Below are 13,323 nucleotides of genomic sequence, written 5' to 3' on the forward strand. Positions count from 1 at the left end.
CTCTGTAAATTAAAAAGTCAAAAAGCCTTTTCACAACAGTATGAGAATAACATTACTAAAATGTGAGATGTCTTTTGATTACATAAAACTATTTCTATACGATTTTGGTTGTGGCAATTGCCCAACAATGAAAGGAAGATTCTATAAAGGCTACACAGAGGGTGAGTATGGGACTGGCACATGATAGAGGAACATTAAACATGAAGTTGGAAAATATTAAGTCATGGAGAGCTGGGCTGATGGAAGAGACTGACAAAGATAACACATCAAAACATGAGGAGAGAAAAGGCTGAGGAGGTTTGAGTAGGTGGACAAAAATACGGACAACCACCAGTTAATGGGGATTAAAAGACAAATCCCTAATGTAATATGTGGAGTAGTCAGAGGATCACACAAAAAGATCTACTCTCACATCAGAATGCACCCAAACCAAAGAAAAGTGGACAAAGGGACTTAAAAGAAAGCCGAATAAACCAATATACTTAATGTAAAAGCACAAATATTAAATAAGTAAACCCACATACTAAATATAGCATTGGTGCTTTCACATCAGTTATACTGGTTAAAGGGCATATGAAATTAAAATGTATTTCCAAATACAGTGAGGATAATTACTGGGCACGTAAACAGTTTTCTCAGTAAATATATTTCTAATGGGGCTATGGACATGAAATTCTCACCAGATGTCAGTAACAACCCAAGTAATCAACACATACAAAAAAATCAAAACAAATAAGTCAATAAATTAAACTGTGTAATAAAGTGGAATGACACAGGGAAAACAAATTGAGCACATGATGAAAAAGGGGGTGCAAAAGCCAAGAAACCAGCTGAAATCTGTCAGGATTTAGAAAGCAATCCTGCCCCCTGCCAGTGCAAATTAATATTTGCTGGTTTAGTCCTAATTGATGGCCTATAAAATGGTTTCTCATTACCAAGGTGTCACAGAAGAAGCATCTCATTATGGGTAAAAGCAAAGAGCTCTCCTCAAGACCTGCGTGACCTTATTGTTGCAAATCATGCTGATGGCATTAGTTACAGACATATTTCTGAACTTCTGAATGTTCCAGTGGGGCAAAAGCCAGAAGTGGAAAGAACGTCATTTCACCATAAACCAGCCACGACCAGTTGCACCTCGCAAGATTTCTGACAAGAGGAGTCAAAAGAATAATCCGAAGAGTTATCTAAGAGCCAAGGACCACTCACGGAGAGCTACAGATATACCTGGAGTTAGCCAATACAGTTGTTTCAAAGAAAACAATAAGTAATGCACTCAACCGCCATGGCCTCTATGCACACTCGCCACGCAAGACTCCACTGCTGAAAAAAAAGCATGTTGAAGCTCATTTAAAGTTTGCTACACAACATTTGAACAAGCAAATGAAATAGTGAGAGAATATAGTCTGGTCAGATGAGACCAAAATTGAACTCTTTGGTTGTCATTGCACACACCATGTTTGGAGGAGAAATGCCACTGCACATCACTCCATAAACACCATACTAACAGTGAAGTTTGGAGGTGGGAACATCATGGTATGGAGCTGTTTTTCTGCATATGGTACTAGCAGACTTCATATAATTGAAGAAAGGATGAATGGAGAAATGTACCGGGACATTCTCAGTAAGAATTTGCTGCCATCTACCAGGATGCTGAAGATGAAATGAGGGGGGACATTTCAGCAGGACAATGATCCCAAACACACAGCCAAGGAAACTCTCAATTGGTTTCAGAGAAAGAAAATAAAGCTGCTAGAATGGCCCAGTCAATCACCTGACTTGAATTCAATTGAAAAATCTATGGAAAGAACTGAAAATCAGAGTTCACAGAAGAGACCCCTGGAACCTTCAAGATTTGAACAGTTTGTGTGGAAGAATGGGCCAAAAATCACACCTAAGCAATGCATGTGGCTAGTTTCTCCATACAAGAGGCGTCCTGAAGCGGTCATTACCAACAAAGGCTTTTCTACTATGTATTCAATAAATTTCAGTAAGCGTGTTCAATACTTACTCCCTGTGTCATTCCACTTTATTACACATAACTTATTTTATTGACTTATTTGTTTTGATTTCTTTGTATATGTGGATTACTTGGGTTGTTACAGACATCTGGTGAAAAATTCATGTCAATAGTCCCATTAGAAATATATTTACTGAGAAAAATGTTGATGCATTCAATACTTATTTCCCCCCGCTGCACACAATATTTTTTTCATACAAACACTATATGGGAACATTCTACTAAGCAATAATTTACTTACATCAAAAAGTTGATATATAGACACAATCAATGACAACTACAGGTAGCTGTGCCTTAAGGAAATGCACAACAGTTTCCACTGTTACTATTTTTTTTTTTTGAAGAGTACATTTACAAACAAAGTAAGTGCTTATGTCTGGAATAAGTTCTATGTATCTCTGTTACATAATCATGTGATTTACCATGATTCTTTTAGGGGGGATTGTTCTATAACAAAATGTAAAAATTTCAAATGGATGAATACTCTTTATAGGCATGGTATCTATATTTTAACAGACATTTATTTTTGACAATTTTACACCAAAGTATTTTTTTTAATTGTCATTTAGTTAATGTTCAACCACCTTTCCATCTTGCATATCATTGCAGTTAGCAAGAACACCACAATATGCTAGAATCCAAAGCAGTTGTGAAAAAATAAACCAGTAAGAAGCTGCTTCGACATCCTTGATTTAACTTGGGCAAAAGTGGCTTAATAGTATAGAAGTGCACAATGGCTGATTTGATTAGAGTATCAACCATGGCATGTCTTTGACTGTGCAGAGGTGTAAAGTAGCATTACATGAATGCAGCACACAATGCAAATAAAAAGGTGAAGTCCAAAACAGATGACTCAGGAACAGACCAGATCTTTGCATCATCTGTCTGTATACCTCACACCATCACAGTTCCTTTTGCTACTGTCATACATATACTTATTTGCTGCTAGGAAGATGAGAGAACATCTGAAAGTGGACATTTCAATAGTATTTTTCAATTTAGTTTAATAAAAACATTCAAAAAACAGAAAACAGTTCAAGTTACATTAACTTCACAAAAGTTATATTAAGACACTTGTGCATAAGAAATAAATAATCTTATCAGACTACAGGCACACAAGCATGTTTCTCTGCAAATTGTTTTCTTCCTGAATAGTCCATATTAAAGTATTAAAAACATTTGGCTTCCACTCTCAAATTCACATCTTCAATGAAAATCTTTTTTCTGCATTACTTGAGCGTCAGAAGGTCAGTTGAAACACAAATTAAGACAGATTGCTTATACTGTTCTTGCAGAATAGATTTCAAGTCAGAAAGACACTCCAGAATGCTCAAAGCACTGCCTGAAGTCTGCAGGGATACTAAAAAGAGAACAAACCTGAAAAATGCAAGAATTTTATCTTTAATTACATATATCAATTTGCTACACTCATCACACACATACCTCGCATGTTATTAGATTACAGAAATAAACAATACCTCCATGGCCAATATCAAAATTTGTTACACACTTGAGAGGCAGAAGTAAGAAAAAGATACAATGGACCAATGGGTTCACTTAAATAATACAAAAATGCTGAATTATTCCTAACCTAGATAAAATATCCTTATTTTATGTATTATGGTACTTGAACAATTTTGCAGTACTTTCCTGTAGTCAAAATAAGGAGGAAGTATCAGCGAAATATTCTGTAATTAATTGGGAAAGTCCCGTTTGCTACTGCAGTATCACAAACTAATCGGCTTTCTGTTGCATGCTCAGTTGGCCTTTAAAATGAAGTTATACTGTGCTATGTGTTTCAAACCAAAAGATATTCAGAAATGTGTGCACGTTGGGTTTTACAATGCCAGTCAATTACAAAACTGTGAGGTGTATTCACACGGGTTTGATGTGGTCTTATGTTGAATGGGCAGGCTTGTGTGTGTGTGCGAGAGCTGATAACAAGCAGTCACCCTAAAGTAAAATGCATATGATGCAACTTTGAGCAATAAGGAACAAGAATGTTTTGTCCCTGTTTGACAGAAGGGGGGGTTGGGGGGCTGTCAACAGAGACTGTAACTGTCGAACTCACCCTACCTGTAAAGACTTCAAACAGGCACCGGCTCCATCAGACAGCACATTATTGGCTGTCACAAAAAGTGAAAACTGTGCTGGAAAGTCATGACACAGTCATCGAATAACTCTGTGATTTCTAGTCATGTAATCTGACACTTAAGCGACAGAATTAGCAACCACAGTCGTCAAGTTTGACATGCCCTCTGATTAAAAGTTATGTAATGTGATATTGGCTTAAGAGCGTGTGGTAACAATTTTACAATTAAATTACCAGCAAAGAAAAAAGTTTCTGGGTAGCCCTGGCAGAAAACTTAAACATTCTTATTTTATTTGACATTATAAAGAGTTTCTTATTACAAACTTTTATTTTGAGTTTGGAGATTTTTACCAAACAAACACATAAAGACTTACCAGAATGAAGGTTTGGTGCTACTCAATAAAAATAAACTCTTAACTTTGAGTAACCACTTGCATTCCTGTTTAGAATTTGCACACGGCCCTGTACCCTACTTCTAAATTCAACCCACTCAGTAACACACCCTACACCAGTCAAAACCTTTTTTACACTACAGTCAAAATGACATAAAATCAAAAACAGTTATTTTGTACACAAAGCAGCTCACTATATATTAATAAATACAGATATTATTTTCCAAAAATTTTGCTTAAATTACATTTTAACAAAGTGTTACCAAAATGCCTCATTTATTCTTTGTCTGCTCCAAGCCATTTCATCACAATATATTAAATGCAATAATCTGAAATATGCATTTTGTAGTAAATTTCTTCACTAATAAAACACTGTCCTTAAACATGGGTAATCACATTCATTAGCAATTAGGGAAGGGAGGACCACATTATGAAGAAATACTGCAGGAAAATATCAAAACAAATAAGATCAAAGTGATATATTTAATTTGACTTTTTAAATAAAATGAAAACACAATGTCATAATCTTCTGATGTAATGAAAACAAATTCTCATACAATCCTAATGTGGAAAGTGCATTAATTAAAAACTGTTTCAAATGTTTTAGTAACTAGAAGATACTTATACCTGTCGAAACTTGGACCGGACTTTGTCAAGGTCATCTTGTAGTGTTGTGCTAGCTGGGTCACTGTGTGAAAAACTCTGAATCATTCCAATAAGTGTTTCTAAAGTCTTCAGTCTTTTTCTAGGGCATATTAAAGTCCACTATTAGCAAAAATACACCCTTACACTATACAATACACTAGAACATTAAACTCATTCTTATTTATACATAAAGAAATTTATACATAACCTACCCACAATATATACACAGACCCTTCAGCTATACAATAATTCATTTAGCAAGATGTTAAAACTGCAGTAAATTATAACTGAAAAAGTATACACTGAATATCTATGTCAACACATATGCAAACATTTTAAAATAATAATCCATTAAACCTAAGTGTGCTTTATTCAGACCTCTTCTATCTTCATATAGACAAGAAAACATTTTGCATGCAAAATTTAAATAATTATTCATCCCACTATCCAACACACATATCCAATTTAGTGTAGCATGAACCTGGTGCCTGCCTTGGCAGCGTTAGGTGAAAAGAAGATAACAATCTAGGACAGGGTATTTACCTATTTGGTATGGAATTTTAGCTAAAAGTATCTTTTTCATTAAAACACTTAACTAAACATTTGCAATTTAAGTAAATAAGTAATACTTTGTTCACCTACCCAGCTTTTACATCAGTGCTGTTCTGAAGAAGACATTTCCAGGTAAATGCAAAGCCATAGTAAAATGCCACCTGTTTAAAAAGGAAAAGCACACTTTTTAAATACAGAAATAAACAGAAATGCATGATCATTCAATGGGTATTCGAAAACCATGAAAACTGCCATAGGTGCATCAGATTTTTCTGAGATGACAAAATAAATGAAGTTAGTATTACTTAACTGGCAATTTGTCTCAATCATCAACAATTGATGAAACAAAGTGGTCTTTGGTACACTGTCATATTGCTGAAATAAGTTCTTACATAATTCAGCAACTGGAATGGAAGAATGACTAAACTAGCAAAAATATTAAAAGGAAAGATTGTACTAAAATACAAAAGCACCAGTTTTTCCTTACTAAAAATATACAATCACAAATGACATTAGTGTAAAACAAACATCTTTTTGTTGAACCTGCCGTTTCCATTATTGTGTTGCAAGGAGGAAACACCTCTAAAAAATATAAACGTTCAAAAATGTTCTGATGTATATATGTCAAAGCCTTTACAACACAATACCGCATCTGCATAATCTCACTTTTAATACAAAGCTTACCTCAGATGCAACTTTTCCGCCATGAACTGCCCCGTGACATCTCCCTTCAATGATTCCAATTCTTTCACCTTCCTCAAAACCTTCCATGTAGCCCTCCCCACGGAATCTAAAATGAACAATATCATAAAACTTTATATTTTCCCACATAGGAAGAGAAGATAATCTGTACTGATAAATAAAAGGGGATCTTGAAATTTTTAAGATACATTACACTAAAAAGTATCAAACAATTCCGAATCACAAAATGGAAAAAAAAATTTTGGATGCAATTCAGTTAAAATTACATTACTTTTACTGAATCAACACAGTTTTGGAGGCATCTTTGACACTAGCATTTCATTTAAAACACACATTGCAAAACATATCTAAAACATGTTTTTCCATCTTAAAAATATTGAAAAATTAAGGCCTTTCTAAATATGCATGATATTGGGAAAAGAATTCATGATTTTTTTTCTAATATAATGGACACATGTGCTATTCAATTTCTGTTCATATAATTTTTTTATGCAGTCTTCAGTTAATTCAAAATGCTGCAGCAAAAAATTATTATAAGAACCAGAAAATACAAAAACACAACCTGTTCTCAAGTCCTTGCACATTCAACCCAGTTAAACTTACAGCAGATTTCAAAATCTTCATTTTTACATATAATGCCTTAAATGGCCAAGGTTCTGCTTACTAATCATTACTTACAAACCAGAGCATATACAAGCTGAGATCTGAAGATGTCAACCTATGTAAGGTTCCAAGGATTAATAAAAAATAACATGGTGCGGTGAAGCTTAAAGCTACTGAATGATGTGACTGCTAATATAAGAGATGCCACATCTGTCTCCGCTTTCAAATCCAGGATGAATTCACAGTACTTTTCTGTAGCATACCCTGGCAATGAATGAATGAATGAATGAATGAATGAAAGAGAGAGAGAGAGAGAGAGAGAGAGAGAGAGAGAGAGAGAGAGAGAGAGAGAGAGAGAGAGAGAGAGAGAGAGAGAGAGAGAGAGAGAGAGAGGCACGCGCACGAGAGAGAGAGGCGAGAGAGAGAGAGAGAGAGAGAGAGATACTTTATTAATCCCAAGGGGAAATTCACATACTCCAGCAGCAGCATACTAATACAAAAACAATATTAAACAGTAATAAAAATGCTGGTAAAAACTGACAATAACTTTGAATAATGTTAACGTTTACCCCCCGGGTGGAATTGAACAGTCGCATAGTGTGGGGGAGGAATGATCTCCTCAGTCTGTCAGTGGAGCAGGACAGTGACAGCAGTCTGTTCTGCATCTCTGTTTTTTAGTCATTTATACAGAAATTTTAAGTAATACAATATATATAAACCATTACTAACCTACCTCTATTCTGCTTCTCTTGTTAGTATCTGGATATGGCACTTGGTGCCACTGCTTTGCTGCTCTCCTGCATATGGAAAAATCATCTCAGATAAAGGTACACTGGGATCACTGAATGAAAAGATTCTCTTCTCAGTTTGAGCGGCCAGCAGACTGAACTATATAATGCCCAGGACGAGGTAGGCAGCTAACTGGCCGAGGGTCCCAGGTCTGTCACCATATCTGACTTTGTCTTTGATTTACTCTTTAACAATATTAATACCCTCCATTGTTATCTGGCTATAGTTCAACAATTAATTCATGGACAGATATTGTTGGTTTCCATTTATGCTTAATCGGATTCTAATTTGTTTTCTTTGTGTTATAACAAATCTGCATTTTCATATGTAATAATTGCATATTTAGTAATTAGGATAATCTATGCTTGCATCTTACCTAAGAATACGTTCACAGAGTTCTGCACCTGCATTTAGTGAAAAGCACTATAAAAAATAAGTTGTATTATATACTTAACCACAACAGACATCACTGTGAACTAAACCATCATCTTAAAACGGCTCCTAGGATTAGTGAAAGACTGGCATATGAGAGTTGCACAATCTGGATACATTCCAGACCAGGAACTTGAAACATTAAGTAGCGACTAGTTACTTGTAACATTTCTTTGAAGTTATACACCCAAAGTTCTACAGCGAGTTTACTTAATCCCCCGATACACGTATTTTTTTTAAAAGTATCCAAAATGACACAAAGGGTTAACGGATCACTCTAACCTAGTGGTTCCCAGACTCAGTCCTGGGGATCACCTGTGGCTGCAGGTTTTTGTTCCAACCAAATTCACAATTAGTCTTAATAATAACAACTGATCTCATTTAATCAGCTAGTCTTCTTTTCACTTCTCTTACTCTACATTCAGAATAGATAGATAGACAGATAGACAGATAGATAGATAGATAGATAGATAGATAGATAGATAGATAGATAGATAGATAGATAGAGATACTTTATTAATCCCAATGGGAAATTCACATTTTCCAGCAGCAGCATACTGATACAATAAATAATATTAAATTAAAGAATGATAATAATGCAGGTGAAAAAAAGACAATAACTTTGTATAATGTTAAATGTTAACGTTTACCCTCTCGGGTGGAATTGAAGAGTCGCATATTGTTTGGGGGAGGAACGATCTTCTCAATCTAACAGTGGAGCAGGACAGTGACAGCAGTCTGTCGCTGAAGCTCTCTTCTGTCTGGAGATGATACTATTTAGTGGATGCAGTGGATTCTCCATAATTGATAGGAGCCTGCTGAGCGCCCTTCACTCTGCCACAGATGCTAAACTGTCCAGCTCCATGCCAACAATAGAGCCTGCCTTCCTCACCAGTTTGTCCAGGCGTGAGGCATCTTTCCTCTTAATGCTGCCTCCCCAGCACACCACAGAATACCACAGCAGTATGGATTTTAGATTTACAGCATACGTAGAAATGTATTTATACTAAAGATATAAATGCTTAATTGTCTTTTACTGTTTTCCTATTATTTCTCCTTTTTCTGTGTAGTTTGTTCTCTTTATTTAACCCAAATAATGACAACAAGCAAAGCAGAAACTGGAATGAGGAAAGGTCCAAGTACTTGAGATTCACACCCACTAATAAGTAAATAATCAGTTAAATAATCAGAACACCTGGAAAAGCAGAATGTAAATCAAGACGAAAATAGCTGTTAACATAAAAACACATTTCCCATATAACTGCTTAGTACTTTTCAGTAAAAATCTACCAAACTTAGATTTGTGATTTTTTCATTGATCCCAAACACAAAGTGAGAAATGCTGAATCATTTAATGACGTTATGTGGCCAATGAAAAAGGGAAGTTGGTTGGACCAAAAACTGCAGCCAGGGGTGGGGTTCCCCAGGACAGAGTTTGGGAACCACTGCTAAACTATACCAGACTGAATATGTAGATAGATAGATATCTCGTCCTATCGTGTCTGTTCTCGTCTTGAGTTCCAAAACCGTTAACACTTGCTCCCTGCAACCATTAACCTAAGCAGTTTAACAAACGAAGATACCATTCAATCCACTGAACTCGTTTGTTCAGCTAATTTGCCTCAATAGCTCATCCAGGTACTTCTTAAATGTTGGCAAGGTTTTTGCTTCAGGTGTATCAGACATATTGAAGCCCCTCTCTACAGTACAGTATACCGTTTTAAAAGTACCAAGAAAGCATTTTCACCAGTTTCAGGAGGAGTTAGTGAATAACCGTTTTGCTTACCGAAAATAAGTCGTAGTTCATTTACAGGTATATAAAACTCCAAAACAATGGCCACAAAGTCCTCAGCAGAGCAATACACCGGACATGTGCAGAAAGTCCATGTTCCCCGATCTTCAAGGAGTTTGATATTGTACTTTTTATTAAGTGAATAAACTCCAACATTCCTCTAGCTTAAAACTGAATCAATGGATCCAACAGTAAATGTAAATAACTAATAATAATATTTATTATTATTATTATTATTATTATTATTATTACTGGATTCATCCTATTTTTGGTCCTTAACGTTTGCAGTGAAATTTTAAACCAGCACGATGGCTGATTTCACAACTCGCGGTGTGGTCAGGATATATTAACTTAGAACTCAAATTTACAGATTTCCACACCCGCATAAAACAACACTTTTCAAATGAGCGAAGTGCAATTGCAACGACGTAACTAGCAAATAAGTATCTAACAGCTTTGTCGAAATTAGTTATTTCGAAAGCATTATGAGAAGCAGAAAAAATGATGATCAGGTGCAGTATTTAAAAAATGAGATACAAGTTACACTGCACTGTTGAACGCTGTGTTACAGTTTCACGAAACTGTTAAAACATGTCAGCTAACGCCACTTACCTGTCATCGGCCATCAAGATGCTGTCGAACAAATCATCGCTTCTGTTTGGACCAGCCATGTCCAAAACAACACTGTAATAATTACATTTATTGGTAACACAACTCTATCGACGAAGATAATTTCTCTTCCGGCTTCGAGGACAATCACGTGCCTCCAAACAACTACAACTTCCTGTCCACGCTTTGCATTGTTGGAATACATAGCAGCAGTCTCTTAAAGATACAGTGCTTACTGTTTGCACGTTTTTTGGTTTGATGTAGAAAACAATTTCCTGAAAATTAAACAGTGATCGACCGCAGCAATGTACTAGATTAGCAGCGCTAAGACACAATGAAATACGTGGTTTAAAGTACCTCACGGTGAAGCAAACATAAAGGACATCACATTAAATAAAGTGTATAAGAATTACTATAAAGTGCAATATAAATAAAATTTATTATTATTATTATTACTTTTGAACGTTTTGAAATCACTTTTTTCACTGACTTACCGGTACCCCACTACATTAGTGAGGTGCAAAACAATTCATTTTAGTGATTCGATTCATTTCATTGAGTTCACCAAAATGATTCGAATCTCAGAATCACTGATTTGTTCACTTCAAAAACAACAAGCTATATTCTAGTTTAAACTGTAGAATAGTATCATAACTGTGTAACAACTTTACCTACCAAACAATACAAACTACATAAAACGCAAGCAACAAAATAAGTAATTCATACATAATAATAGTAATATAATAATAACAATCTTTATTGAATTTGACAATAAATAAAATTTCAATATTAACAAAGTCATACAAGTACAACCTTAGTGCACACACCATGATAAAACTGTTAAAACATCGAAATATGACTGAATAAAATTATTTTAGTTTTAATCTCCCATAATTTACTTGTTTTTTATCCCATCATTTCTGATGCAATCTGCCGTACATATATCATCAGTGAACTGAACTGTGATTCAGTGTATTGCAAGTCACTCGTCTGCAATTTGTTCCTCAGTTCAGCACATGAACTGATTCTTTTGGTTAACTAGTTCAGTGTACTGTACTGTGAGGACCTTATCTGCATTTCATGAACCAACTTGCAATGGTTCTCAAGATCAGTAGGGGGCATACTGGTTCAGTCAATCAGTCAGTGTACTGAGATGGTCATAGTCACTCAGTCAGAGTGAACTGATCAATTTGCGGTGCTTGGTGTCATCTATCAAGTCAGTCATTGGCTAGTTGTCGTCATGACTGTTTTACTGAAACAGTTTACTGATAGGCTATGTTCCGAAAACAGCAGCTATTTAGGTGAAGTTAAGATGATAGCTCCAGACTGTCGCTAAATGCAATATAAAATGTGCATGCCTCGGAAAGATTTGTTCTTTAATGTCAGTGAACCAGTACGTTTGTTCAGAGACCAAGACAAGTACAAAAGAACAAGGTCGTTCGTTCACTGCATATCACTACCACATATAAAATAAATGTTCGACTTGTCTTAATGCTGAGATTTTTGGGATTATCCTTACTTTTATCCCTCTAGAACCGAAACAACCTAATTCTTTAGGAATGTTAGACCACATTTTTGTGCTGGAAATTACGCCCCTATAAATAAAGAGTAAAACAATAGATGTCTTCTGCAAAAATGACTAGAAGGATTCGATTGTGCATGTCACATCAAGTGACCCGAGGAGCTCACCTGACCCTAATGGGATACAAGGGGTCAAAATTACTTCTTTTCATAAGACTTTGAAACAATGGGGATTGATAATGTAGGCATGTGCAGTGTCGTTTTATGCTATTTCGATGTTGCTGATAACGAACATGAAAATATTTTTGATATTTGATTCTTTACCGGTGGTCCTAGACCTCTCAGAATCCACTCTCATAACGTTAAAAATTACAAATGTCAAAAATAATCATGTGGCATATAATTTTAGAATATTTCAAGGTCAGTGATTATGAATATGATGTTATTTTTGATTTTTTTTATCCTTTACTACGGTGAAAAAAGACAAATGTATATTAAAATTAAGAATATTTAGACTTTAAACATGTAAATTGAAGCACCTTTTATACTTTTGTGTGGAATATTTTGACAGAAGTGTACACAGAAAAACCCATAGATTTTGCACAAAAATTTGTAATTTATGGCCTATTTGACCCCTCATGGTAAACCACTTGTTACTGAGTGTAATCAGGAAAAAATGACTTCAGTTTCCTAGGGGGGCCTAAAGATTGGGATGTGGAGCAATGGAAGAAGGAACTGTACTCTGATGAGACCAGATTTACCCAGTTTCAGAGCGATGTGTTGGATCCAACATACATAGTACCCAGTGTACAAGTCTCTGGAGGCTGTGTTATGATCCGGGGCTGTGTCAATTAGTCTGATCAATGTTGTGCAGCACGTTATGCAGTAATATAGCAAAGTCAGCTGAGTACCTGAATCTATCAATTTCCCATTGGGATTAATAAAGTATCTATCTATCTATCTATCTATCTATCTATCTATCTATCTATCTATCTATCTATCTATCTATCTATCTATCTATCTATCTATCTATCTATCTATCTATCTATCTATCTATTGAATGACCATTTTCTTCCCTGACCAAATGAGCATATTCCAGGATGACAATGCCAAGATTTATTGGGCTCAAATTGTGAAGAGTGATTATGGGAGCATGAAGAATCATTTTTACACATGC

General features: G+C 35.4%; 1 protein-coding gene and 1 long non-coding RNA gene across 2 annotated transcripts in view; one reads left to right on the forward strand and one right to left on the reverse strand.

Moving 5' to 3' along the window:
* Positions 1 to 13,323, forward strand: part of LOC114645894 (uncharacterized) — a 44,094-nt gene that overhangs the window by 9,680 nt on the left and 21,091 nt on the right. The window contains exon 2 of the long non-coding RNA XR_003715219.2: positions 7,760 to 7,912. This is a non-coding gene — a long non-coding RNA (uncharacterized LOC114645894). The remainder of the gene's footprint in view (positions 1 to 7,759; positions 7,913 to 13,323) is intronic.
* On the reverse strand, positions 2,504 to 10,825 carry lto1 (LTO1 maturation factor of ABCE1). Its single transcript, XM_028793795.2, has 5 exons — positions 10,629 to 10,825; positions 6,383 to 6,488; positions 5,789 to 5,859; positions 5,129 to 5,246; positions 2,504 to 3,394 (listed from the first exon to the last, which is right to left on the reverse strand). Exons 1-5 carry the CDS (start codon positions 10,685 to 10,687, stop codon positions 3,326 to 3,328), a joined length of 423 nt encoding a protein of 140 aa, XP_028649628.1. The 5' UTR covers positions 10,688 to 10,825; the 3' UTR covers positions 2,504 to 3,325.

This window comes from Erpetoichthys calabaricus, chromosome 2, assembly GCF_900747795.2.
Source record: "Erpetoichthys calabaricus chromosome 2, fErpCal1.3, whole genome shotgun sequence".
NCBI lineage: Eukaryota > Metazoa > Chordata > Cladistia > Polypteriformes > Polypteridae > Erpetoichthys > Erpetoichthys calabaricus.

Excerpts from the sequence above, each read along its gene's own strand:
- lto1 (XM_028793795.2), bottom strand. The coding sequence starts at position 10,687 with ATGGCTGGTCCAAACAGAAGCGATGATTTGTTCGACAGCATCTTGATG. Across the intron at positions 5,860-6,382 it reads GCGGAAAAGTTGCATCTGAG|GTGGCATTTTACTATGGCTT; the intron begins GTAAGCTTTGTA and ends CTTTTTAAACAG. Across the intron at positions 5,247-5,788 it reads AGCACTGATGTAAAAGCTGG|AAAAAGACTGAAGACTTTAG; the intron begins GTAGGTGAACAA and ends AATATGCCCTAG.